This window comes from Semicossyphus pulcher, unplaced genomic scaffold, assembly GCF_022749685.1.
Source record: "Semicossyphus pulcher isolate SPU_LCO1_2020_fin unplaced genomic scaffold, fSemPul1.0.p SCAF_9, whole genome shotgun sequence".
Taxonomy (NCBI): Eukaryota; Metazoa; Chordata; class Actinopteri; order Labriformes; family Labridae; genus Semicossyphus; species Semicossyphus pulcher.
Genome location: NW_027211770.1, coordinates 13,851,301 through 13,878,766, shown reverse-complemented (window position 1 = coordinate 13,878,766; position 27,466 = coordinate 13,851,301). Strand labels below are relative to the sequence as shown.

General features: G+C 40.6%; 1 protein-coding gene across 1 annotated transcript in view; it reads left to right on the top strand.

Annotated features, from left to right (window-relative positions):
* cdkal1 (CDK5 regulatory subunit associated protein 1-like 1) overlaps positions 1–27,466 on the top strand; it is a 255,705-nt gene that overhangs the window by 20,855 nt on the left and 207,384 nt on the right. The window contains exon 4 of the mRNA XM_069656482.1: positions 24,453–24,537. Within this exon, the coding sequence (XP_069512583.1) occupies positions 24,453–24,537 (85 nt within the window). The remainder of the gene's footprint in view (positions 1–24,452; positions 24,538–27,466) is intronic.

The following is a 27,466-nucleotide window of genomic DNA, read 5'->3' as shown; positions in this document are numbered from 1 at the left end:
CATTCTGAGTCTTTTCCCCGACATTTTCTCACTTCCTATACAAACAGTATCTCTCTCTGTCCCCAACCATCTCTGTATCTGTGTCTGTCAGTCTCTCTTGATGAATGTTTCTGATGAGCTCCCTGGCGCGTTTTATGTAGTCTGGCAAAGGTTTTCCAGGGCCCATCGGAGAAGTGGATAGCGTCCTCCAAAGGCACAGAGCGAAATTGCATTTTTTTCTACCATAATTAGCTCCCCATAATAGCATGATAGGACTGAGGTTGAAAATTGGGCAACTGGCCCTTTAATTTGTCAGCTACTTTCTATTCTTATCTGTGGTATCTCCATCCTTCTCTTTTTTACACTCATGTCTTTTTTTTTCTTATTTGACTTGCTTCCTTCCCACATTCAAATTGTATCTCCTACTCTTGCTGTCTTTGTCTTTCCCCCTCTGCCTTCGTCTCCACACTGATCCTCTAATCAGCAGCCAGCAGTGTCTGGGGTTTACTTTTGAAATTACATGCCATGCCTCTCATTCTCCTTTTCTCCTTGTCTTCCTCCTCTCATCTAAGGTCTTGTACATTTCTCCTTCTATCTTCCCCTTCCTGGTATGTGTGATAGTTGCAGAGTGTATATGAAGGTACGAGAGTCTGGGGATGGCAACATGAGCTGGCTTCAAACCCACAACATCATAAGGACATGTTATGTGCCTCTGCCTTCAAAGCCACCAGGAAACCCCCCCATGTTCTCTGTATCCGAGAAATAAGAGCTCCCTGCATCTGGGCTATTTGCATATCATTTGCATATGAACCCCAACTGGCTGTTTTTGGAATGCCAAGAGGCTAAATTCAGTATTTATTACCCGGGCCCATAACTAGTTTTCACTTTTCTGTAGCATTTGCATCTGATTTGCATGTCCCACAGCTTGGATCTGGGAATAAGGGGCCAGATGACCTAAATTGTTTCAATTCCACCCAGAAATATAAAAGCAGAGGAAGGTCTAATTATTACTATTAATCGAATTAGGACGCTTTACATGTGGAGAGTAAATATTCAAAGGGCTTATTAGCAGCAAGCTGAGGTAACTCTTTTAATGCAAACTGCCATAGCACAAATATAATGTAATTGTGTGTTAGTGTCTGTGGTTGTTTATCTTGAGCAGTTGGCTAGATCTCCATCATTGTATCATCATTTCCTCTCCCCACAGTATTGATCAAAAGGCTCCTTCTGTTTGTAGGTTCTCTATATTTGTGCTAACAACTGTTCTATATCGAGCTGTATCGAGCTATTAACAGTTCATAAGGAATATGAGTAACTAACTGTGGGAATGCAGACTTGTTACACCTACCCTGACCTCATCAGTACTCTCTCTGTTCATCTGAGAGTTGCATACTTATCTCCCTGTCAGACATATGGGTTAGTGCTCTTCACTGCTCAAGATCTTCCTTTCCTTCAGTTGATATAAAACCTGCTTAAACTGATAAAGAACAGGGTGCCCACAGTGAAGTGGATTTAAGAGATGCTTAAACCCTTTTCAGACATGCACCGCTTTATGTTCATCTGACTGCTATTTAATATGTCAGTCTCATGTCTGAACAAGCACGCCGGTCACATTAACGTAAAAGTCACTCAGACAATCTTGTGACTTAGTAACACAGCACATGCAGTCGGATTAAGGTAAAGGCTGCAGCAGCAGCGCAGGGTTAAGTCTACTATTATAGAATAAAAACACATGGAGAGATTAAATCTTTATCTCTTATGCACAAAATCAGTTTGATAAACTCAGAAACACCGAGCCAATTTAAAGGCTTTGAGGAGATTGATTGGTTTTCTCATCAGATTAGTCCATTAACCTGGAGCGACTGCAGCTTAAATCAATATCAATAACATTAACTATTTAATGAATTTATTATCCATTTATTTATTTCATTTGTGTTTGTTGGTCTGTTTTTGGGTTTAAGTGATACTGTTTTTTTAGCTTTCATTTTGGCAAGCTTTTCCCTAAAAAAATAGATATTGTGTCAATGGCAATATACTTGTTTAAATAAAAGTAAAATAAAAATATTAAAAACAACATGCATGTAAGAGAAACTGAAATGTATCAGTAGTTTCACTGTCAGAAGGGATGGTAAGAACAAAAAACACTCCTTATTTGAAATCCTAACATTTTCAACTCACTGCTGTTCTCACTTACCATGAGACAAATGTTGTGCACATATGCAGCTCACTCTGCAAAAGGGATGTCATGGTTTGGGCCAAAACTGATATCCTGACTGATAGCTGCAGCCAGAAATGTAACATATACCATATCTGAAAGAGACTCCATGTAATGCTTTGTCCCGTGAACAAACCGAGGGAAGTCCTGCACAGCAAACAAGGAAGTGGTGCAAATTTGATTCGCACATGACTATTATTACCTGTGGACCTCGTGTGATTTACAAATGACACCCTCACGTCTGTGTTTTGTGTGGCGCCTTCGCACGGGACAAGCAAAGTCTGTATTTTACTGCACGTTATGGACATTATCCCCCTGGATATGATTGAAAATGCCAAGGTTTCACGTAACATCTGCTTAAAGCCTTAAGCCTGTTGAAAGATTCCTGACTGCATGTTGCCATGCACATCATCCACCTCATTTCGGGGTTGTGTCGGATTTCAGTTTGCTCTTGAGCCTCATTAATTTGCACCCAAAATGCTGCCAAAACTTAGGTTCATAAAAATATTCTACCCCAAATAATGGAGATGCAGATTTGCACGGGACTAACATTATCAGATGACCTCTGTGTTTGCCAAAATCTGGTCGGTAATTTGCGCTGGAATTTTTACTCCAGAAATTACGGACATGGCCGATTTGCACAGGATTAAGATCGCAGACGACCTCCGCAATTATTACAAATTACAGGAGGTCCCCAGGTAATACTAGTCCTGTGCCAATAGGGCTTTAGTTAGCAGTATAGTTTGTAGGTTTTCAAATAGCTGTATGACATTGTATGTTTTACAAGGGAGAGCTTTCTCAACCTTATGCTTGGCAATTAAAAAAGTGTTATTCTTTTTACCTAGACTGTTAAAATTGAGCCTAACTGGAGCTGGACGATAAATACATTTTCATCAAGTAATTTATCAAATTTTAAAAACATGATACTTTAACTTCAGTAATAATGGTACAGAACCGCCACCGCTTCCCTGAGCTCCAGTATGGTACAATAGCTCAAGAGTTGTCTTCACACATTGTGTCCTCAGCTGACTGTCGCTGGTTCAGTTTTGCAGCATTCGACCTTGAGCTACCCACTATCCATTGTAAAGTTTGTCTAGCGTCTGTGGCAACGTGAAGCAACAGCAGGACTAATTTATTCCAGCATCTCAAACAGAGGACGCACCTGTTTGAGAGAAGTATGTGGCACGACTTGTTGCACAAGAAAAACACCTGAGGCCTGAAAACACCTGATAAAAAGCTCATAACATTAGCAGCATCAAGTCAATTGAAACAGTAGGGTGGTGTAAAAGAAATCTAGATTAATTAATATTAAAACCACATTGTTTGTATCAGCAAAAATCTCTATAATTTGAGTAGAACCATTGAAACCTCATTCAGAGGGGCATCGTACGGCGGCCGGCAAGGGCAAACGTGCTGCAACAGCCCCAAACAATTTCGATTAGAAGAAAAGAGCTGCAAATTCAACGATGTAAACGATGTAAATTAAAAAAAACAATGCCAAAACAAATATAGTCCAAAACAAAAGCAACGACAGAAACGCGCTGCAAAAAAAAAAAAAACCTGCTGCAAAAAGCCAAAACAAATACATTAACATCAAACGAGCTGCAATTACAGAAACGATGCAAAGTCAAAAACACACAAACCCAGAAAACACATGCAAAAGAAAAACGCTGCAAATACAGCCATCACAACGGAAGTGCTCCAGGCCTGTAGGGGGCGCTCGGTGTGACATGTTTATTATTAACGGGAGAGAGAGGGAGACGAGACAGTGAATTTATTACTTCTCAGACTTTCTAATGTTAGATGCTGCTGGAGCGGAGCGTCTCTGTTGGTCATGTACTACTGACAACTTTAAAACATGAGCAAAGAATTCACAAAACTTTTGTTGAGACACGGCTCCTGATCAACTGCTAAAGTAACCGTTGCTAATTATAGCTTCCTATAGCCGTACAGCTAGCGGTACTTTATGATTGAAGCACTTCCGTTGTGAGGGCTGTATTTGCACTGTTTTTCTTTTGCATGTGTTTTCTGGGTTTGTGTGTTTTTGACTTTGCATCGTTTCTGTATTTGCAGCGCGTTTGATGTAAATGTATTTGTTCTGGCTTTTTGCAGCAGTTTTTTTTATTTGCAGCGCGTTACCGTCGTTGAATTTGTTTTGGGCTTTTGCTTGTGTTTTTGAATTTACATCGTTTCTGAATTTGCAGCTCGTTTCTTCTAATCGAAATTGTTTGGGCTGTTGCAGCACGTTTGCCCTTGCCGGCCACCGTAGCATCGGCTTACAAAACTGAGACCAACTGTGGCCTTCAAAGTGTTTATATTCATTCTTTCACAATTTGTTGTTGTTGAAGATTATTTTGTGTTTCCTGTTATGTCTGTGAAGCATAAACATATTTGTCCAGACTAGTTTAAATAGCAGCTTTGCAAAAAAACAGCAACAACCAATCTTTCTTTTTCCGGCTCTTTCATGACCACAGATAACAGCTCCCACCTCCACCTTTATTAAGGTCAAAGCTCCATCTGCCACAGCTCACATTCATCTGTGTTATTTATTCCAGGACAGGTGAGCTTTTACATACAGGTGGCTCCCACTTTTTTCTTTACCTTTCTTTCTCTCTGTCTTTGTCTCTCTTCCATGTGACAGGCGGCTCAAATGGAATGAAAACACACACACATGCACGCACACACTCCTTTTGTGTACACAGTAAATTGATGCGTGTTCCTCCCATGGCCTATTTTTTAACTTAAAATTCAACATGTACACAGACACACACCCACTTACACAGAGGGGCACACACCTCATTGAATATAAACTGCCATCTCCTACGGCAAACAGCAAATATAATCACATTTGTAATGTCAGAGAAATAGTGCGTCAATATTTGCCTAGTCTGTTACTGTTGTGAAATGGGGAACTGACTGTGGTTACCATGGTGTGCATGATTTTGACAGTTGGTTTTGAGGCACGGAAAGATACACACCCGGACACACACTCCTCCAGTGTGAGAAAGGGGTTTGTGAGAAGACACTTGCAGACTTGTGGTTTAAGTGGATGATTTTTATTTTAGTATTTTTTTAAGTGAGCCCTTTTTAAATGATATGCGGTGAAATCATGAGGAGATGTATCTAGTAGCTTGGTGGATTGTCAAGTAATCAATATATTGGGACCAAAAAAATGAATCCTTTAGTCTGTGATGTTGCCATGTTTTATTCTCTATTGTTTTGTTTTCATAATATGTGAACATTTCTTACGGCCATACATCTGAATGTAGAGTGCAAACCTCAAAATACAAGCTAAAAATGAGGCAGAATTCATGACAGAGCTGTTGAACTACATATTTGATGTTGCACACTTTGTGGTGTTGGCAGTGTGTTGCCCACCCAAAGCATATATGAACATGTTTGTGGTATTTATACATAGAAGAGTAAACAGATTTCACCCACCTAAGCACTTAGTATGATGTTAATCTTGTTAATGGGGATAATACGGGTTTGGATTATCTTTCTTTCATGCTATACCTTCATCTTGTCTTACTGCTTATAGCGTGGTTTATACTTGATGATCAATCTGTAGGTAATCAGGTTAGATATGGTATTTTGTCGCCAAAATATTAAACTACTCAAAGAGGGGGTATTACGCTGTTTCACATTTTAAGACATATATATATAATGTCACAGTGTTGGATGTCCAGACTAAACGTGGGTGAAGTTTTAAATCTGTAGGTTAATGTATGTTGGAGTAATCCCCAGGCTTCTCAGCTCAGTCTGCAGGCTGCTGCAGGTTTCACACTGTTTTTGCTACACGCTGCACTTTGTGACATCACAAAGTGCAGCCAATCAGAATAAATTGGGCTTGTAGGTTTCTTAAAGGGACAGAGCTGACCCAGTCGTTTAAGGCCGTGGCTGTATGAGGGCCTGCGCAGAGCACCAGTGTGAGAAAAATTAGTAGTTGTAAATTATGCTGAACTACTCCACAGGTATCACAGAGTGAAATATGGAGCTTGAAATCAGCATAATACCCCCCTTTTAAAGAAGTGTTGTGGCCACATCTGCACAATATAAGGACAATCTGCAATCTGCAATATAATTTGTCCATATTTCGATGACTATGTGACGTGCAAGAGATAAACCAATATTTTTTATATTAGCCATAACTTCCACTCCTATCTCTTACTGTTGTTAGGCAGGTTTAACATAGTACCTATGTTTATAACATGTTGTCTTCTTAATCCAAGTAGCACAAGTGCTGTTGTTTTTCCCCACAAGGTCTTGCTTTCTTTTCTCTTCTTCCTCCGTAATTGCGCTCGCTAACCTTGCAGTTTCCGTCAAATTGACTGATCTGAGGGTAGCTGACAGCTAGCTGGTACCAAAGGTTGTGAATGCATAGCCCATCAAATGGTCAGATGTTTGCATGCTTCGTTTGAGTACATGATCAATACGCATTTTTTTTATTTGTTGCATTTCAGACAGTCATTTGTGATGTGATTATTGTGCATGTTCATATTGCAAGTGTGATGAACATGTGATTTATTGTGCAGCCTTAGTGGCCAGTCAGAGACAAAGATGACAAGATGGGCATAAACAATGTATAAAACTTCAGAAAACAACCGTGGTGAGGGGCGCTGGTTTAGCTCAGTCAGTAGAGCAGGCACCCCATATACAGAGGCATAGTGCTCGATGAATGGGCCGCTGGTTTGACTCCGACCTCGGCACTTTGATGCATGTTAACCCTCTCTTCCCCATATTTCCTGCCGCTCTTCACTGCACTATAAAAAGGCAAAATACCAAAAGAAATAATGATTAAAAAAACTTGTGGTGTACATTATTTGGTTTTCTTCCTACATTGTTATAGACAGTTTCTTCTGCTCAGCATAGTACCTGCTACAGAAACCTGGATAAGGCCAAATACTGTTCTCCTAGGACAGAAGAGCTAAACTATGTGATTAACTTATAGTTGGTCTGTTAGCAGGACTGTGTCAGTTCTGACTTTCCTCTTTCCCCGATCAGACCTAATGCTAACCTCATATGTGGACAGTCAAATCAGGTTGATAATGAGAAGCCAATTACACTGGCCTCCATCTAGAAAGTGAAAGAGTCTGCCATGTTTCACTCTGAGGTGTGTGGTAAAAGTGAAATCACTGGTATATTACTCTGTCTGTCAGCAACCTTCCAGACCCTTCTTTCTCCCAGACGCACTGACTTCTGTGCCCTTGACTCTAATAATCCCTCTCTCTCTGTGTGAAATATCTTTTCATGCCTGCACCGATGATCATAATGGTTTTCTGTCTGAGCTGCAGACTAGTGATTGGCCCCAATTACTGCCTGAACCTGAGGCTTCAAATCATTCTATCTATGCAAGGTGAGACGTGTAATGGCGAAAATCTATTTAGGCCTGGTTTCCATCCCCGGCATGTACGCACCTCCATAAATCACCCTTAATGCACATTTAAAATCACAGTGAATCCACTGCCAGATGTTTATCATTACTTTCCTCTGTTGTCAGTTTTCTTCCCATATGTGCCCTTTAAGCCCTCTTATCTGCAGCGGTGATTGCTTTGAACTAAATAGCTCACAATGTACTTATTCTTGCAGTTCACACGCACACGTCAAACATCTTCTACCCCATTTAATTACAATACTGCCACTCTCTTTACAGTATATTAACTATTTCTAGTAGATTATAAACACCGTTACATCAGAAAAATGTGCCTCAGTGTTCAGTGTAGACAGATAATTGGCTGTTTATGTAGCCAGTTCATGAGTTGTTTCCACTATTTTAGTGTGAGAGAGGGGCCCCGTCTGGAACCAGGTGCGCCCACTGTGTCTCTGTGATCAGATGTAAGAGAGACAGATTGACTCCAGCCTCCTGCCCTGTAGAAGCTAACTTCTGCCATCTAAATTAGCGGTTGGCTGGCCTCACAGCATTCATCATTCCTGCTCCACTTTCCGCTGAGCTTGCCTGCTATTTTTCACTGAGATAGCCCAACTTCTTCTTCTAATGCTAGGTCTATCCTCTGCTCACCCTCGTTATTCTGTTCTTCCAGTCTTTTTCTCTTCATCTTTTATAAATCGTCTCCAATGTTCGTCCATTACTTTTGTTTTCTAAACCCTGCCAACTCCCTACCTCCATCTCTGAATCTCTGTCTTTTAGATCTTTGCGTCTCCTCTTCTGATCGATGTTTCTCAGTTTCTCTGGATTTCTTTACTTCCTCTCTGCCCACCATCCATATCCTTTTCGCTCTGCTTTATATGCCAGACTGACTCTGCCACTACAACAGTAATGGACTCGGAGTTAAGGACATGAGACATCCCAAGTGAATAGATGTTCCCAAGATGTTGTCAAACTGTTGGCGTGAGTGCTATGGTGGACCCCTGCTGTGCCTAACTTGGCATACCCTACTCGCTTCTTAGTACACACAGCAATACTCTCACAGACGCTGCAGTATCTGTTTCTGAGAAGACACAGTAGATGATTCACATGGAACAATTTTTTTGTGAATGTCTACCACTTCACTAAGCTGATAGTTGGGGACGATGCCGTCAAGGCCCCCAGTGAGTCCGACAGGACGGCAGTCTGGTGTATTTGGTGAGCGTTTATATGAGAGGCAGACGAGAGAAAAGAAAGACCTGTAAGAAATGACAGCTTAGAGTTAGATCCCTCTCTCTTTTTTTGGGCTTATATCCGTATTAAGTTGGCGTTTTCGACTTCTAGAAACTAATCGTTTAAAAAGACTGTCTAGACTTGACAAGTTTAAATACAGCGCAATATAATGAGGACTACTTTTTGTATGGCAGTATTGCAGATCAGTGCAGGTGCTGCCAAACACGTCTGCTGTGTCTGCAGTCAGATCAGTGCATTAGTAACAGGGAAAAAAAGATTGTTAATAAGAATAGCCTCACTGTAATTAATCATAGTGGTATGAAAAAGCTTGTATACAAGGAATCTCATTTAAAAGTTAAAGCTGATTTTCATGTCTCTACTTTTCTGCTGAAATCTTTAACCCACCGTTATCCTCAGTTAACTGTGTTTGTATGCCAGCATTCTCCTACCAGCTCTTTGAACATTTTCTTCTCTTCAATACGAGCATTTCAGTGGCCTCTAAAGCACTGAAAATGGAAGGGCAAACCTCAAATCACAAAGCAACTATTGGAAAACGTTTCTTATTAGCTGGGTTTTGTGCTTTAACCAAACCTGTCTCTTTATATAACAAAGCAATTGACTAGATGTATTAAATAGCATAAGGCTGGTTTATTCCTGTTGTTGGGTGCTCTAAAGTCTTTAAGCGTCCTTATTATTTCTTTTGGTTTAGTTAGTTTATAATCATTATTTTTCCTTGGACAAAGTTTAAACAGAAAATAAGTTTGTAGCAATGCTGTTAAATCTGAGAAAGATGTAGTATCCTCTTCAACATCCTGTGCCCAGCCAACACAGGTGCATAACCTCAGGTCTTAACCTGACCTTCCAAACTGTACCTGTATGTCTACAGAAAAAAAAAAAAACAGCAGAAGGAGCGGGAACAGGACGGAGGGAAAGAGTACTGTGGTTGCAAACATGTAGCAATACTGGGTCACTGAGACATCCAGTTTTATACTGGTATTGCTCTGTTGTTGCATCAGAAGATTAACTGCAGCTAAAGATACAAGATGTTGTTTTGAGTAGTGTTTTGGTTGTTTGTGTACTGTATGCTCACATGCATTTTTTGTAACTGGGTGTTTACGTGAATTGTGTTGAAAGCTGCAACTAGTGCCGGTTTTAATTTTCCATTTTGTTTATTTTTTAATGAATCCTATTAATCTTTTAAATGTGAAATAGCTAAAAAAAATACCCATCACAACTTCCCACAACCAAACGTCTGATCTTCAAATGACTAGCTTTGTCTGACGACCTATAGTCCAACACTTTCCAGTAATTTATGGCCTGCTCTACCTTCTATATAAATGTGTGCATTTATTCACTTTTGACTGACAGGTTAGTGTATTGTGGGAAGCATCTGTGTGTGTGTGTGTGTGTGTGTGTGTGTAGCCAGCCAGCATCCCTCTAATGACAGTTGATTGCATTATCATCCACGGCTGAGTGGTTGCTCACCCTGCTAGGCGGATAGACCAACCGCCAAAACCCCAAGGCCCCTCTGTGAGTGTGTGCGTGAGTGTGTGTGTGTGTGTGTGTGTGTGTGTGTGTGTGTGTGTGTGTGTGTGTGACCGTGTGCCTGTGCAAGTGCTCACTTGTAAAATGTGATTGGAGGTGAAGCTCGTAAGTCCTCCAAGGCCCATTCACGATTTGCCACGTCAGTGAGGCAAGCCCACAGATGCACGCACGAGATACACACAGATGTACCGACACACTCGCCCACACACGTACACACAAACACTGACGCACTCCCAGAGGAGAGGGAACCTTTTAGGCTGTAATGTTGTCAGCTGGGAATCTGTCTTGTTGTCCCAATCAGACATGCCCAGCTTGTCACACCTCTCACACCCACTCTCACACACATGCTTTGGGAATATGGATGTGTGTTAGTGCACATGCGTGAGTGAAGCTGTTACATTTGGGGCAGTTTTAGTGCCCTTTGTGACTCATCATGATAAGGACTTTGTTGGGTGTAATAAAGTCTCAGATTGCACTTTTATTGTTTAGATGCTGTCATTAATTCAACGGTGTTGAGGGTTACTCTAGACATTTTAAACGAAAAGATAATAGCTGATGACACTCAATGTCTGTGACATCTTACACCATTGTCTTGTCTGTCAACTGCCTCTTTACATGGCTCTGGGTTAACTCTCTTTACTCTTGTTGGAAGTGGAGTCTTCCCACTCTGTGCTACAACCAGGGTTTCCGTGAAACAAACTCTGTTCCGGTCCATGTGTCCCGGAAGCTTTCATTGTTGCAGACAAATTGGTGAAATTACGGTCAAATAGACATGATAGACAGGCTATATCCAGGATGTAGAATTGGGTAGGGAAATGACTGAATTGTCCCTACAATAATTTTGTGGAGAAATTGAAGCCTCCATAGCCATCATTACAGCGCTGGCATCTCGTGCGCTTGTGGCATCAATGAGGGGCTGTGGCTGCTGACGCGTCCTGGCAGGTAATTATTTTGCCAAAATGCCCAATAATGGTTCGGCTGGCTGGTTTAGCATATTCCTGAAGCGCTGAAGGGGCGGAGTTAAAATAAAATAAAGTGATATTGTTTTTGATGAACATGTATTTTCACCGGACATTATGACCGGTGGATTTTAATATGTCGGACTTCAATTCATTCATTACCGGATAATGGAAACCCTGGCTACAACCCTGCTTTAGCATCTGTCGTCTAAGTATTGAAATCGTCTAAAAAAGATGCAAAACGACAATTGGGGAAACTGGCAAGAAATTTAACGCGTTTGTATCAGTGTATACCTGAACACCATGTAACGAGTGCACCATCAGCCTCTGTGGCTACTTATTACTAGATGCAACAAAATCCTGCATTTCGATACTTTGAGACGGAGCGTAATCTTTATCATTGTCTGTCCGACATGACTGCAAGGAATTCGGCTGGGTATCTCCCAGCGAATCTCACTTTCCTGACAGGCCTTGAGGTCTTACTCTGTGACTTGATTGTGATGCACATCCCTAGTGAGCGGGTCACTGCCCCTCCCTGCCTTCCAGTCCACCTGTCCACCCAGCCAGCCAGTCGGCCAGCCTGGCATCCAGCTGTCCAGTCAGCCAATCAGCCAGTAAGGCCATACAGGCCTTGTTAGCTCAGTCAAGTGTGTCCATTCACCCCAAAGCCACCCCTTTGCCCCAGTGTGCTTACCCCTATAAACCATCCCTACTGTGTTTCCCAAGGTCATCATGTCCTGTGTGTTTTTGTGTGTGTGTGTAAGATGAGAGATGGGGGCAGTGGAGGAGGGACGATGTGTTTGAGATGGAGGGTGGAATGGATGGAGGGTAGAAGACAGAAATAACAAGTCAGGGAAGTGTAAGCGTGTGTGCGTGCATGGATTTGTGCACGTCGGAGTGTGCGGTGGTGTGTGTGGGATGGGATGGAAAGTGGGTCATGGTGTGGTCTGTGTGTGTGAAGCACCAGGAGCATCATATTGACCCCTAGGGCTGCTGTCTGCCTCTCTTCTCTCTCGCTCACACACTGCACACACACACACAGATACATATACACACCCAGACGTCTCTGCCTTTTGCCCTCATATATCATCTACCGGGTCTGAAGACCAGAGGGAAATCAGAGACACAGTGATCTTTTTTTCTCCGGTCTGGAAAGTCTGCACATCTCAATCGCTCAGATACTTTGTTTAGTTTACGTCTGGGGAAATGACTGAATGGACTCGGAGAGAGGGGAGCCAAAAAGTTTGGGAAATTTTTATCCCAATTTGATTGAGAACCAGTGTACTGAATAGACAGCAAGTATCAACAAAAGTTTCCTTTGTGTTTTGTAGCCTTGCTCCTCTGTACAGTTAAATACAGTCTGCTTAACTCTACATGGAAGTCCCCACAAGGGACCCACATAACTTACAAGGTGTATGTATAGTTGGCAAGGGAATGTCTGAGAGAGTTTGGAAACTTGTTAAGTAGGTCTGGCTGAAATGGAAAATATGATACTGTAGCTTCAGCGATAGCAGTAAAAGGGGGGATACATATGATATATATCTATCATCGAGAGAGAGAATTAAAGGAGCCTGTATGAAAGGTTTATGGTTCTTGGAAAGCAGAGTGTCTCCAGAGCTCTTTTTCCTACATAAATATACAAGATCTGACTGCAGTGAACTTCCCTGAACTGCCTGAAAATCCCAAGCAGGATGCTTTATAATCAGTGAGAACTCAAAATGCAAAGTACTCTCCTGGCAGGGAGGAAACAAATCTGTTTGCACAGTAATCACCATGGGGGCTCCATAGAGCTCGGAAGGAAGATTGCAGTTTCATTTTAGATTGCAATCATGTCAACACAAAAGTCTTTAATTATTTAGATCACAGTGCCTATTACTCGAAGGAGTGTGCTAATGTAAGCCTTTGTAAACTCACCTGATATTTATGGAATAGTTTCTTACATATGGCTCTATTGTAGTGGTGAAGTCAAAGTGGATGTATGACATACAGGAATTTCCTTGTAATAAGCAATCTCGGATCTAGCCTCTGGGATCACCGGTGAACATGCCGGGTGGTAAACGATAATTGACGTCCGGTCAAGACTTCCTTTTCCACATACTGCATTGTTACAGAAAGAGAAACCTCTTTCTTGTGATTAACTTTAACGGGTTTTAAATTTGCGGAAATTTCAACATCATGATGCAGATTTGTAAGAAGTGAAATTGAAGCTTTGTCAGGTCTGTCCTCAAGAGGAGAAGAAAATTACTTTTAAAATGCTCGTTTGTTGAACGGAGGTCGGATCGATCTGATGCATTCGAGGAAGTCGGGAAATCTGAATGCTGAATGGCTTTCGTGACACAGTGTCAGGGGAGTTCATCTCAAGTTAAATGGTAGATCTAGAGCAGGTTGTTTGCTGAACTTGATGCAGATGTCTGTTTAGAGATTAATAAGAAGCTCAATCTTCAGATGATGCTGATGGGAGCTGGGATGGCATTACATCGCATTATGTTCTCCACATCCACGCCTGCCGATATGTGATTGGCAAATTATACTCGGACTACAAGCGTAGTACAGACGGAAACCCCAACACTTGCCTTTCCAGAAGTCCCTGCCAAATTAAGATTATGTAATAAGTGACTTTTTTGAATGTCATAGGGAGTTATAATTGTGGATAGGTCTGACTGTAAAACACACATTTGCTGTTCTTGGTAAATTAAATAGTCAAGCCAATAGTTGTCTGTGTTTTTCTGCAAATCAAATGGATACATTACGGGACTTGGGACTTGTTGATTGCTTCAGATAAAGCTTATTTTCACTTACAAAAAAAACATATATTTAAATAGTCCTTTTGTGTTTGTTACATAATTTTCAAACCACGTCTTCCTTGTGTCTCTCTAATTCAAATTTCTACAGATAAATCTTAATCAGTCGTTATCTGCCAATAAGATCCTTGGCAGTAATTGTACCCTGTAATTTTCCATTTAAAAGTACAGTGTCCTCAGCTGATAAAAAAAAGTATTTTGAGACTAAGAGAGAACAAATGATCTGGGAGAAACCTCTGAGGTTAATATTATTTCTTTGCGGTGCAGTAAAAGTCATAAGAGGTTTGGTAACTAACTGAAAAAATTGGTAAGAAGAGAAGGCGCTGAGTTGACTTTGGGTTTGCAAATGACAAAAAGTGAGTGGTTGTAGTATGTGGTGGTTTAATGAGACAGGAGAAAGGATGGGACAGTGGAGCTTGGGTAATGTAGGGAAAATGAAAAGGGGAAGGGGACAGATTAAAGAGAAAAGCTGGAGTTAAAAGAATGATGGTAGTTTCAGGATGTTTTGGTAAAATATCATGTATGTGCATGCTGATAGGAGATAACGTCCCTGAATACATCTCATCCAGCTCTTCTCACCTCCTACCGTGTCTGTGACCTACATGTTTTACTCTCCAGTGTGTCCAGTAAAATAGTGTTATTTGAGACAAGTGTGGAACGATATTTTACTCCATTCAGTTTATGTATTTGGAAACTTATTTCATTAATTTTTAAAATAAATTCTGTTCCTTGGTGAAATTTAGATCCCTAAATATTACTGTGCCTGTGTGCTTTAAAACTGTCCATGAGAGACTGTATTTTAACTATAGAAAAAATGTCCACAAAAGGCTTTATTGGTATAAAAGCACAATCGTAGGGTTCCTTTTTGTGTCGTTTTTTTCATGGGCTGGATCTGCATTTGCATCCATTCTACAGATTGTAGTGTTTACTATCATATCACTGCCTCTGGCCATCGATTTCATGTGATACCGTCTCATGACTTTATCTAATTTTGTGACGTTTGCATCCTCAGTGAGTTCGTGTCTCATAACAAAGATAATAATCTGTGGTATGTCTCACATTTGCTCTTTATGTGTTATCAAACTATTCAAACAAAATAGACCAGCTTTTTAATTGTGTGTGACTCATATCTTCATTCCCCCTCCTCATTTCTACATCCCAGTGCTGTATAAAACCCGAGAAGAGCATTCATCTTTTATTTTAATCCAATAATCTTGTGCTGTCTCAAGGGTCTGGAGCTCCTCTGGATGACGCCCTTTACAGGTCACCAGTCTAACACGTATTGAAAAACACCCATTTACACTTACATGTACACTTACATTTACACTTCTGGGTAATCTAGCGTCCCTTATCCAACCTGCATGCCTTCAGACTGGGGGAGGAAGCTCTTGTAGATGAAGGGAGAACATGCAAACTTCACACAGAAAGGCCCCAGCTAGCTTGTGGAGACTGACCTGTTTTGTGAGATGACAGAACCAACCCTTGACCAAACATTAGACCACTTTCATATGCTGTACCCACCCATGTTGTTTTTTTTATTTTGCACACACATGCCAGTTAAAGCTCCTGTGAGGAACTGTGTGTTTGTGTTGATTTTGGCGCCCCCTGTGGACAAAGTCAGACCTCTTATCTCTCTGCTGATTTTGTCCTGTACATGCTTTAGTGGTGATTTTAACAAAAAATCTCATCCTGCGTTCTTTAACAGTCACATGTATCTCTCACTCTAAATTATTGCCCTGACAAATGTAAACAAAGGCAGCGTGCAGTTAATCGCTTTGTCTGACACCTACCCCCCGACAGCAGTTTCAGGCATTAAAAATAACTATATAGCAATAACCAATCTTGTCGCTGATGGTCTGGTTTGCTTTTGTAGCTCATAATAGAGTATTCAGAATTAATTTTAAAAACTCCTCACAACAAAATACACCATCGTCCCATTTTTAAGCATCAATGCTCTTAAAAAAAAGGAAGTTTCTTTAATTCTTGCTGGCTTTGTCCGTGCAGGCTACTGCACCTTGACTTCTTCCTCTTACGTGAAAGCGTTCTTATTCTTGAAAGTGTTCTTCTGTGGTTTCGTGTCAGGATGGACAAGGAGAAATGTAATTGTTCAGGTATAAAACAGTCCTAAGCATGGCGCCTTTACCTTGACCACACACACTTGATGCCACTTCCTTGTAAGTGCAAGTCAAGAGTGTAAACCTTGACTTGCAAGTTCAAAATCACTGATATTTAGACCAACATTATAAAGATATTACCTCCTTCCAGAGCCTTTGTTAAAGCCTTTTAAAATAAGGAATTAAGTAAAATGACACAAAGACTCTCCAGATTAGCTTGATAAGCTTCATGTTATGTGTTGTATTGTATGTAATCCTGTTCACAGGCGGCACTTTGTTCCATGCGTGCTGCTGTGCTGCAGCGACAGCCTTCAGTGTGTCACTTTTATATACAAATATCTGTTGGTACATTTAGTAACGGTAAACTAAAGTCAGTAGGACAGGATTCATTATTTGCTTTCTTTATCACTTAACTGTGAAAGGTTGTTTGTCTATTTACAGTAAACAACAGAGTTAAATATATATTTTACAGTTTTCATCTGTAAATTGGCACATCTGCATAAATTTGATACACAGGAGAGGAGGGAGATTATTTTATTCCCCACCCTGCCTGTTATTGTTTGTGTGTTTTCCTCTGCCTCTGACCCTGCAGCTGAGCCTCATCTCTGTTTCTCTGCGGGGGGCTGCGCACACCTGTGGGTACATCGGACGCACAGACGCAATCTGCAAATACAGCAGAATACATAATTTTATAGTGTTTATGAAACGAAATGTTCATGATTTCCAAGGTGCGCACACGGGCCGGGCATGTGCTCTGATGTTAGCTGACACATGTTTATGAGACAAATGATTGTTTTTGATCAGAGCAGGGGACGCACTAATACACTCAACCACTTCTCTCTCCAGCAGATATCTTCCTGTCCTCCCTCTTTATGTCCCTCTTTTCACTCCATGTGCTTTCCTCTTTCATCTCCACAGCTCTCTGTTGTTCCCTTCAGTCCTCATTTCGCATCTCGTTTTGTTGCTCTGGCTCTGTTCCCCCTTTATGCTCACATAGTTGGTCATCCTTAAATCCCATTTGGGTTTTGACTATCACCTGCCTCCACTTCAACTCGCGTCTCTCTCCTCCTTCGTCTCTCTCTGGATGACCCTCTTCCATGTCTGTCCGTCCTACCTTTTCCTTTAATCCTTTTTGCTTCCTTTCTTTTCATATTCACTAGCAACCATCTGATCCTCGCTGTCACTTTCCTTTCTTTTGTCCATCTTTCCATCCACACTTATTTGGTGCACCTGCTCCCATAACCCCTTTCTCCTCATCTCCATAGGGAGTAGTGTGATTGAAATGTGTTATGCATGACCTTGTGTATCCGTACACTCAGTCACATTCACACACACTGACCCCAGGTGTTGCCTCTCCAATATCACAGTGTCTCTTGTATAATTTTGCGGGGTGACTTTAGGGTGAATATCACACAAACACGCGCTAAAAAACTCACACAGGACACACAGGAATAATCTCATTGATTAGATTGAGTCATTTGGGTCAGTCGGTGGGAATGTGCGAAAAGAATGTGCTGAGCTTCATCTCCATACACACACACACACACACACACACACACATTCAAAGAAACTGAGACATACAGTGTAGATGCACATGCAGAGGTCATCTCCTATTGTGTATAGTGGGGACTGTGTGATAGTGGTGGAATTCCTTATATTCCTCATTGGAAAAACTCACAAACACACAAAACAATTCATTTGGGTTTCAGCTGCTGTGTTCAAATCAAGTATTCATCTTATTGGATAAAATATAAAACAGGCTTTTCATCTGTGGCTGCAGATTCAGTGTTATTGGTTTGTATCAGAGAGGGGGATATTTTCAGGTGGGAAGGTAACTCCAATTTTCTGTCGCTATAGCTACAAATCATTGTAAAATTAAACATAAAAATCACAAACAAATATCTTTATAAAATGCGTACTGTCTCACAGTAGTGTCAAACTAGTACTATTAAAGTAATTGATCACACATTAGGGGAGCTGGTGAAATAATCTATTCTGGGTCCTAATAATCAATTCATAGTATGTGAATTAAACTCAGGCAGTTAAAGGAGGTAGTATAAACAATTACCGTAAAATCTGGAATATCAGTCTGTTTTTGAGGCTAACACAGAGGGACAAATGTTTTTTATAACTATTTATTAATAAAAACATGTTAAGTTATTTCAACACTATGTACATTTATTTGAATTTAAAACGCATTCAAAACACACAAATTACAGCCTTCCATCTGTTTTCACCATGTCGTGTTTGCGGTCCGGCTAGCTACCCGCGCTGTAGCTAGCGTTAGCTGGCAGTCTACGGTAAAGTTGATTGAGGCTGCAATGGCGATCATGACGGTGCATGTCCGTGACGAAGCGTTAGCAACAATCAAGTTAGTTTTCCTCGCTTAAAACTCATACAGAGAGGAAAACAGCACTGCTGCATATTGTAAATAGGAGACGTTGTAGCGACTTGGACCAGAAACAGTTTAATGCGGAGATGTGATGTCTCCACTTAATAACCGGATAGCGCCATCGTCTGGGTAAAATATCTCTCTGCATTTTATGCTGGTATATTGGTCACACCGGTAAATAGAATGCAGCCCACTTTTTAGATGGAAAAAAAAAGTATTAAACATGCGCATCCGAATGTTACGGTACTTTGCTTTTCCATACATGGCTCTCTTCTATCTTTTTTTACCTCATGTACATCTGTGTATTTGTTGCATACCGTATTAAGACGAATGCACATCATCCTAAGTTTTTTTTTTTTTTTCAAACTGATCTTTATGCAGGAATGTTCTCACTTCTTCATTCCATGAAGTTTGCAGGTTTAATCGAGGTTTAACACACTCATTTTGCAACACACACACAACATTTACCCTCTCACACACACGGATACACACACCCACACTCACACAAATACCAGGATGCTTGTCTTACCCTCTGGGCCTTTCCCCCATCAGATAAAAGATTAGTCAACAGTTTTTTGTGCACATTCTGTACTTACAACCTCTCAAATACTTGCCCATGGCCACGGCATGCAAAAATAACCAAATCCCATCCCCTGCCATTGGCTGCACCTCCATACCTATGCAAATCTTATGCAAATCTAGCTTTCCAGAGATTTCCCAATAGCAGCATTTTTTAGTGTGGGGTGAATTTATGTACACCTAAATGCTGAGTCATTTAAGGTTACCCTAGGCTGCTTTCAGACACTGATGGGGGGATGAACAGAAAAACACAGATGTTGAGGCTCATGAATTAATAACTTAACAATTTCCATAAAGTGAATCTACTACAGACTGTCGACACAGTGTTGTCTGTTGCCCTGAGTTTTCCGTTGCAGAGTTAAGGAATACGTCTGACAGTTGTGAATGTTAATATCACAATGAATGATCAGTTAGTAAAGGCAGGTCATGTGACTGTTTGTGAAATTCATCATAGTTTCTCATGAAATAAAAAATCCAGTTTTTACTTCCTCCTCTTAGCTGTGCTTACAGATAAAGATCAACTCATCCATAGCAATCTTTGACAACACAAATGTTTGAAAAAGTCACTGTGAGAGCATTTAACCTCTTTATTTCATATTTTAAGGCATTTTAATTAACTCTACCTCCATGTGCAAGAGTTGATTCATGACTACTTTACACATTATTATCTTTACATATCAACCTTTGCATACCTGGCTTCTACAAATGTTTTGCAGCGACCATTGGGATCAAGTTTGGTTGCTTCAGATGACAGCCAGGACAATGCATTTTTTCATGCTTGATCGCAGCTATGGCTTGTCAAGTTTCAAATTGAATAACGTTTGCTTCCCTGAAGAAGCTGTCATTGGGAGTGTCACTGCCATTTTCACTGCAGGTATTACTACTTAAACTCACTTTCATGGAGTAATAAGAGTGTCTCCGGGCTGTAAATTGTGGTGGCAACTGTAGAGATGTTTGATTTCTTTTGTCAGTTTGGACCCATCAATGTCAGCCCCTACTCGGCTTCTAATTCACCTTGGTTTGAAGTTTCTGTAATGCTTCATTAGACATGGCTTGTGGTTTCCCAAAATTAGTCATCAGAGTAAATGTTTTTTGACATGACTGAAATATCTCAAATATCTGGTGATGTCAGAGCAGAGTTCATTAAAAACTGTGACCTTATGGGTTTACTTTGAGCTGCACTTTGAGCTGCAATGGTTCTGTGATCAGGCCCATGTCGAGTCTGTTGCAATTTCTGATGTACTAGAAAACCCACAAATTCACAAGCTTAGCAATTGCAATACATGTCTATATTTTACAATCTGAATGATATTTCCAGGAATGTCTACATTCGTGGAGGCAAAGTGCTGCAGCTGGACCATATCAGACACCTCAAACAAACGGCTCAACGGAGGATTCTTCACTGGCAGTTATTGAGACTCAACTTTGGCAACACATTAACTTTCAGTTTACAGAACCGTTGCAACGGTTAATCTTAAATTCAGTGTGAGTAACGAGAAGCACATTTTTTGTAGCTTACAACAGATCACTACTTTGACATTCAATCATGTTTGGTTTTTGGCGCTACTTGGATCTTATGACCTTGCAAAGGGAAATAAGCACAGCTAACAGCAATTCAATTAGCAAGTATAACAAGGGGGATAGACATACCTCATAGCATGGCTGAAAAAAATATTAATACACCTGAGTATTGTGTTATTGTGATACTGCATGTAAACACTGTATTTTTAGAGACAGAGATTTGAGAGATGTTTAGAGATTTGTGGCAGTGGTTAATTTTGTGTTTCATATTTAAACCCCTAAACGCTAGATCCCAGTGTTGTATTTCTGTCTTCAGCTATTTGACTCTTCCCCTGACACCTAAGATTGTAAGAAGTAACACATATTGCTAGCATAAACATAAACAACACACGCCTATGAAACCGGCAGAGTCATAAAGTCTGCCATGTTTTGCCTTGCTTTCATTACGGCAATACATTGAATAGTAACACCTGCACTGGGATGTTTATCATCAGATTCTTGCTACTACACAGCCCTACTTTATACATCCCGCCGCAAAAATAGTTCTTTAAGGGCCATGCATTTGCCAACAGTGTGAACTGTCGGGCATCTTCTTTGTTTTTTTGCTGCTGTAGTTTGACCATGTCAGCTTTTTTGCCACTTAACAGGGACGGGCTGATGTACTTGTTACTGTGGTCCTGCAGTGTGAATCTGTTATGCGGATGCAATGCTGAATCAAGAACAGCTGCTGCTGTTGCCACTTCCCGGACTGAAGGGGGCCGAGAGGTTTAAAGCTACAAATACCGGAAAATTAGTCCTTAGTTTGGGCATCTGGACACAGTCCATGGCTGCCTCGCTTCAGTGATTAAAAAAAACAAAGATTTAAAAGTCATGTGAAAAACAGCTGCTGTACAACACGCACCATGAGCAAGTACAGAAAAGGTGCGTGCAGCCCTAAATTACAGAGGAGGAGCAGTATTGATTTAATACAGTGATGAAAGCACTGATCAATTATGAAGGTCATTCTTTAGTTAAACAACTAAAAAGAAGTACAAGACATTAAAAACAAAGACAGATTGTCTGTGTCTGATGTGATAATGAAAGAACAGCTCGGTCCCTTCTTCATTACTAACATTGTTCAGACTATATTAGTTAAGTTCTACATAAATAATAGTCAGTTGCTTTGCTAATGTCATACTTGACCTGGTTCCCATGAAATTTGATCTGATTCGGAAACTTTTTAAAACTAAAACATCCATTCATTTTTTTACTGCAGCCTGTTTTAGTTTTACTGTTTGCTGTTTGTTTGGCTTTATCTGTGTGCTGGTTAGTGCTGACTCTGTGATAGGATTGTTTTGCAGATGTTTTTATCAGTGTTGTGTGTGTGTGTGTGCGTGCGTGTGTGTCTCTGTGCATGCACGTGTGTGTGTGTGTGTTAAATTGATGGAGAGCTTGTTATTGTCGGTCTGGAAAGCCCCCCTCGGGACAGAGTGGAGACAGCAACCACACAGCTGAGACCACTCCCACTAGTCCTGTGTGTGTGTGTGTGTGTGTTGTTTGCCTTGAAAAATAAAGGTGCATAATGGGCAGCATTTGCCAGCTGAACTCCTCTCTTTGCGTTTCTCAAGTCACGAATACTTACACTTCATTGTTTTGCAGTTGTAGGATTACTCATTAGTTTTGATCTTTTTTTATACTCCTGTCCCAACGGAAATGGTCATTCGTGACAGCACGCAAAGGTCCAAAAAAGCAAACCAAACACATGATTCATGTCCTACCAGTGTGACTCACGTTATTTTGAAGCTTTAACAAAACATGCAGCTGTCCCATGTTTTTATGAGACCTCACTAAGCGTTGCTTCCTGTTTGATACAATCATCTATCACACCTGAAGGCCCACACTGCTATGTGTTCTTATACAATTAGATTAGATAACTTCTATGTCAAAGTTTTGTCCTTATTAGTCTTTTTTTGTAACTTTTGGCAACATGGCATTGTAAAGGTTTAAATTCAAACTGTTGAATCTTTGAGATACCCTGATATTATACCTATGTGTATGTGTGTCTGTCTGTGTGTGTGTGTGTGTGTGTGTGTGTGTGTGTGTGTGTTTAGCTGCTTTCCCACTGGTCAAAAGACCCGCTAACACCCGGCTTTTTTTGCTTAGTGGGAAAGGTTACAATCGGCATTCAGACCCGGGTCACATGACTCTGCAGTAGACCCGGGTACTTATCGCATCGGCTCCGATTGGCATTGATGGGAACACAAAACCCGTGTCGACACACTAATCCCCGCCCCCTTTCTGGCATGATGCTATGCTCCGTCAGTAACCTCTGCGACTCCTTGTCATCTCAGCTACAAATTCCTCTCTTCTCCGTCCAAGCAGCGCTCAAAAAATCGTTTCTGATTTTTCGGCGTCGAGTTTCATTCACAGACTGAATGATTAATAGATACAATAAAGACCAAACCACTGTAACATCTTCACGTTTTATTAACACTGTCTCCGCCGCGTTTGTGACGTCAGACGGTGACGCAGCAGAAAAAAACGGTATACGTGAGTGAGGGATTGAGGAGGAGGGTTTACTTTTGGCAAGGTGTGGAGTGGTTAGTTACCCCCCCTTTCTCTGCATCCTGGGACCTGCTGTGTGTGTTACAGAAAACTACCGCTGGTGTGTATCACATTAGGAATGCAGGAAATACAGTGAGTGGGGTGTGTGTATGCTTGACTGCGGCAGGAAAGTGGATTCTAAGTGAAATATCTGGTTCAATGTGGCGTAAAGGAGCAAGCTTCAAGCTCCCGACCACTGCTGTGCCATATCCCCTCGAGTATGTGTGTCCATGTGTGTCTCCTGGCACTGCCATGCAAAGCCTGCCACCATCGTCTTGAGCAGCAGCCGAGCTTAACATCACAAGGAGCAACACACAACTCTGAGTGTGTGTGTGTGTGTGTATGTCCATTAAACATTATGTTTAAATGAATTTGTTAGTCTGCCTCTTCAGGTTTTATACTATTTATGAGTTATATAAACATAAGTGTTAGAAGTTTATTGTTGTGCTTACTCAGGAAACTTCTTTTGCAATTTACTAGGCAAAGCTGGAGCAACTCGAGGAAGTAAATGATTTAACATATGCCTCTATAATGAACGTGCTTTATTTAGAAAGCAGATTGATACGATAGAACATCTGAAGAAAGACAGAAAACATGGGGAAGTGTGAGTGGGAATGACATGCACCAGTCGAGTCAGGGGCCAATGCAGCGAGAACTTGCCTCTGTATATGGGATGCCTGCTCTGACGACTGAGCTAATCCAGCGCCCCAGCTTGTGCATAGGAGTTAAATTCAAATAAACCAAAACTCAAAGAAATCGGAGGCATGAAAAAAGTTCCAAACTGTTCAAATAACAACAAAAACTGAAATCCACTTGGCTTAATTTTACTCAATTAAAGGCAACCAGAGCAGATGAAATCTACTCTCCTGTCCACCTGGCACACAGAGACCTAGCTACCTTTCTTGATTATCTGCTGTGAAGCCAGGGACACCTGCAAACAAACACATATTACTAGTTAATACATGTATGATCATTCTTTTTTTTTTGTGTGCATGCTGACCCACTGCATGCTGCAGATACAAAGGAAGCTGCTCTGCTTTTTTTAGTATTCTCTTTTCCTTGTTGAATCCTGATAAATATTTGTTTTGTTCTTATGTGTTGGTTAGATCCAATTTTACTTTTTTTTTTGTTCTATAAAAATAAATAAACTTTCTCTCTTTCCATAGATGATCCAACAGAAGCAGACCTGTGGGTGCTCAACAGCTGTACCGTGAAAAACCCTGCAGAGGACCACTTCAGAAACTCAATCAAGTAATAACAAACACACAATACCCACACTGGAATTGGATGACATTAAAAAGCCTTATTCAGTCCCTTCTGGCATACCATATATTATGTTGGCTACCAGCATCTTATCAAACTAGTCCTGACGGGATTATCTGAAGTGTCTGAGAAGGTTCCATGTTAGTCTGAGACACAGTAAATCAGGCAGACGTTAAAACTGTTGTCTGTAAACATTTAGATAAGACTGCCAAAATACATATATCGTACCCATCAACAAGTAAAGACAAAAAAAGTTCCTTATTGTGGGTCCTTGGATATAAAAATAGTATTTTTATGTTCATGCTTACTTGTAGATTTTGCAACACAAAAAAGTTTAATCATGCATCACCGTGTGTGCTACACCTTTTCAGGTTGTTGCCCTATCTCAGTGTCCGCCTACTCACACACAAAGAAAGAGAGTGAGAGAGAGACGAGAGAAAGACACACACACACATTTGCATAAACAGAGAAATTAGGATAGAAACTGTTTTGCATTTTGATTAATTTCTATTATCAGGGGCACGCACACCTGGAGGGTGTGTTCTTTTTGTGCTAATGAGAGAGAACAAGAGACTGAGTCACTGGGTGACTGTGTGTAAAAGTCAGGACCTTGGCTGTTGAAGAGTACTTTACCTCAAAACAACCTTAAACTCAGAACTCTGAATCTTAAAGCACTGTGGGCTAAAAATAGATGCCATCAAATAAGAGTGATAGCTTTGAGTGATGAACTGTTAATGTATCCACCATTAGAAAATTCATTTTTAAACACCCAGCCCCGTAAGAGTTAAAAACAAATGACTTTAATTTCCTGCAATTTATTTTTTTTAAAGATATTTTTTCTGGCTTTTTGCCTTTTATTAGATAGGACAGCTGAATAGAGACAGGAAATGTGCGGAGTAGAGAATGGCCAAATGATCGGCAGATCGAAGTCGAACCTGCGATCAGTGCGTTGAGGAATGTAGCCTCTGTATATGGGGCGCCTGCTCTACCGACTGAGCCAAACCAGCTCCCCGATTTCCTGCAATATTTTAGATATGTCCATTAGAGTCATTGAAAACCCAGATAATCCACTGGAGCGTGTCTCTAGGGGTCATCAGAGGAACCTCATGTGAACACACTCCTGCGCTGGCTAAGGCTGCTTGAGTTCAGCATTAATGGCTTATGTAGATATCATCTTATCAGTAATCAGAATTAAACTCTGCAACCAAACTCTTTTTAATACATACAATATTAAATATTTATATATATATAAATGTATACCTATCATATTTACAAATGGCTCAATGCTGATTCCATTTGTTTTTATAACTAATAAGCATTGCAATATTATACGCCTCCAAAAGATCCCTGCAGTAAAAGAATGTCTTTAATTCAAGATTAAATAATACACCATCAGACAGAAAGTGAATAACTTTTAAAACAAAAAAAGGCTAGACATTAACTGATTCCTGCTTTTCAATCTTAAATAGACAGTTAATAGATATTTTTATGGGCTATGGACAACTGGTAACATCATTTATCACGTTTGGCTCTGGGAAATTATGATTGCCTTACATGTTATTTGACATTTTATAGAGAAATCATTACAGATGTACACTGTTTATACAGAGTATTTGAGGGGAGACTGCACAGAGCTCTGAATGTTCCTAACTCTGGCCAAGCAGAGAAAAGATCCTGTGGTTGCCTGCACACCACTCTAAATAGTTTTGTGTACATCTGGTCACCTTAAAAACCCTCCCGCCTCACTAACCTCAGAACCCCAAGACGACAGTTGCCTGACGTGTGTGAAAGGACAAATTACAGGCTTTTTAGTTGGTTGGCTTTTGCAGATGAATTGCATTTTAGACTAAATGCAAGAAGCAGCAATTTATTATCTGTCACATTTTACATTTTTGATGTATGAATAATCAGAATGAGAAACTCATCAAAAGCCAACATTGAATTTTGATTGGGTGAACAATTTCACTTGGCCAACCTGATCAGTGCAATCTTCCTGTCTTTCTGCCTCAGCCGTCTCCTCATGCTTGCTTTCTCTTTCACTCTGTCTGTCATGCCAATTTTTATGTAAAAAAATTGAAATGCACAAAATAATAACACACTTCAAGACTTAGCAAATGTCTTCCTTGTTGATGCCAGAGTTTTTCTTCGACTGGAAATCACCCAGCTGTAATGCTAATGCAATTAATGCTCTATTCACTGGGAGGGACACACGCGCACATACGCACAGGCAGAAGGAATGAAAACTTTCTTTCATCACTTGCTGCTTGCATGATGGAGACACAAAATGAGGGGTGTACGTGATCAGAGGGAATCCAAATGCCCACTTAAGTTTTCTTTTTTCTTTGGCATCTCTTCAATATGATCGACAGAGTGAAAAAATGAGAGGAGGCGGAAGGCACACGGCTGCCTCGCGCTCAGTCACACGCTGCCCGTTATGCCTGCACCTCCTGGTACCACAAACACACACACATAATTCACACACACACACACACACACACACAGACTGGCACAGGCCGGGGCCATTTTGGTGGTCCTTAAAATGTGAACGGATTTCTTCAGTACTACTTTTACATTTTTAAAAGATAGTAAAGATAAACCATATGCACTATGTAAATTATGTTCAGCAGCAGAAGGTTGATGAGTACCGTAAAATCTGGAATATAAGTCACAGTCTGTTTTTGGGGATATCCCAGAGAGGAAAAAGGTTTTCTATAGCTATTTATTAATAAAAATGTGTATAGTTACAGTTATATATTATATAATTTATTTCAAAACTATTTCAATTTATTTTCATTTTAAACACATTCAAAACACACAAATTACAGCCTACCATCTGTTTTCACCATGCTGAGTTTGAAATCCTGCTATAGCTACTGGTGCTGTAGCTAGCGATAGCTGGCAGCCTACCGGAACGTTG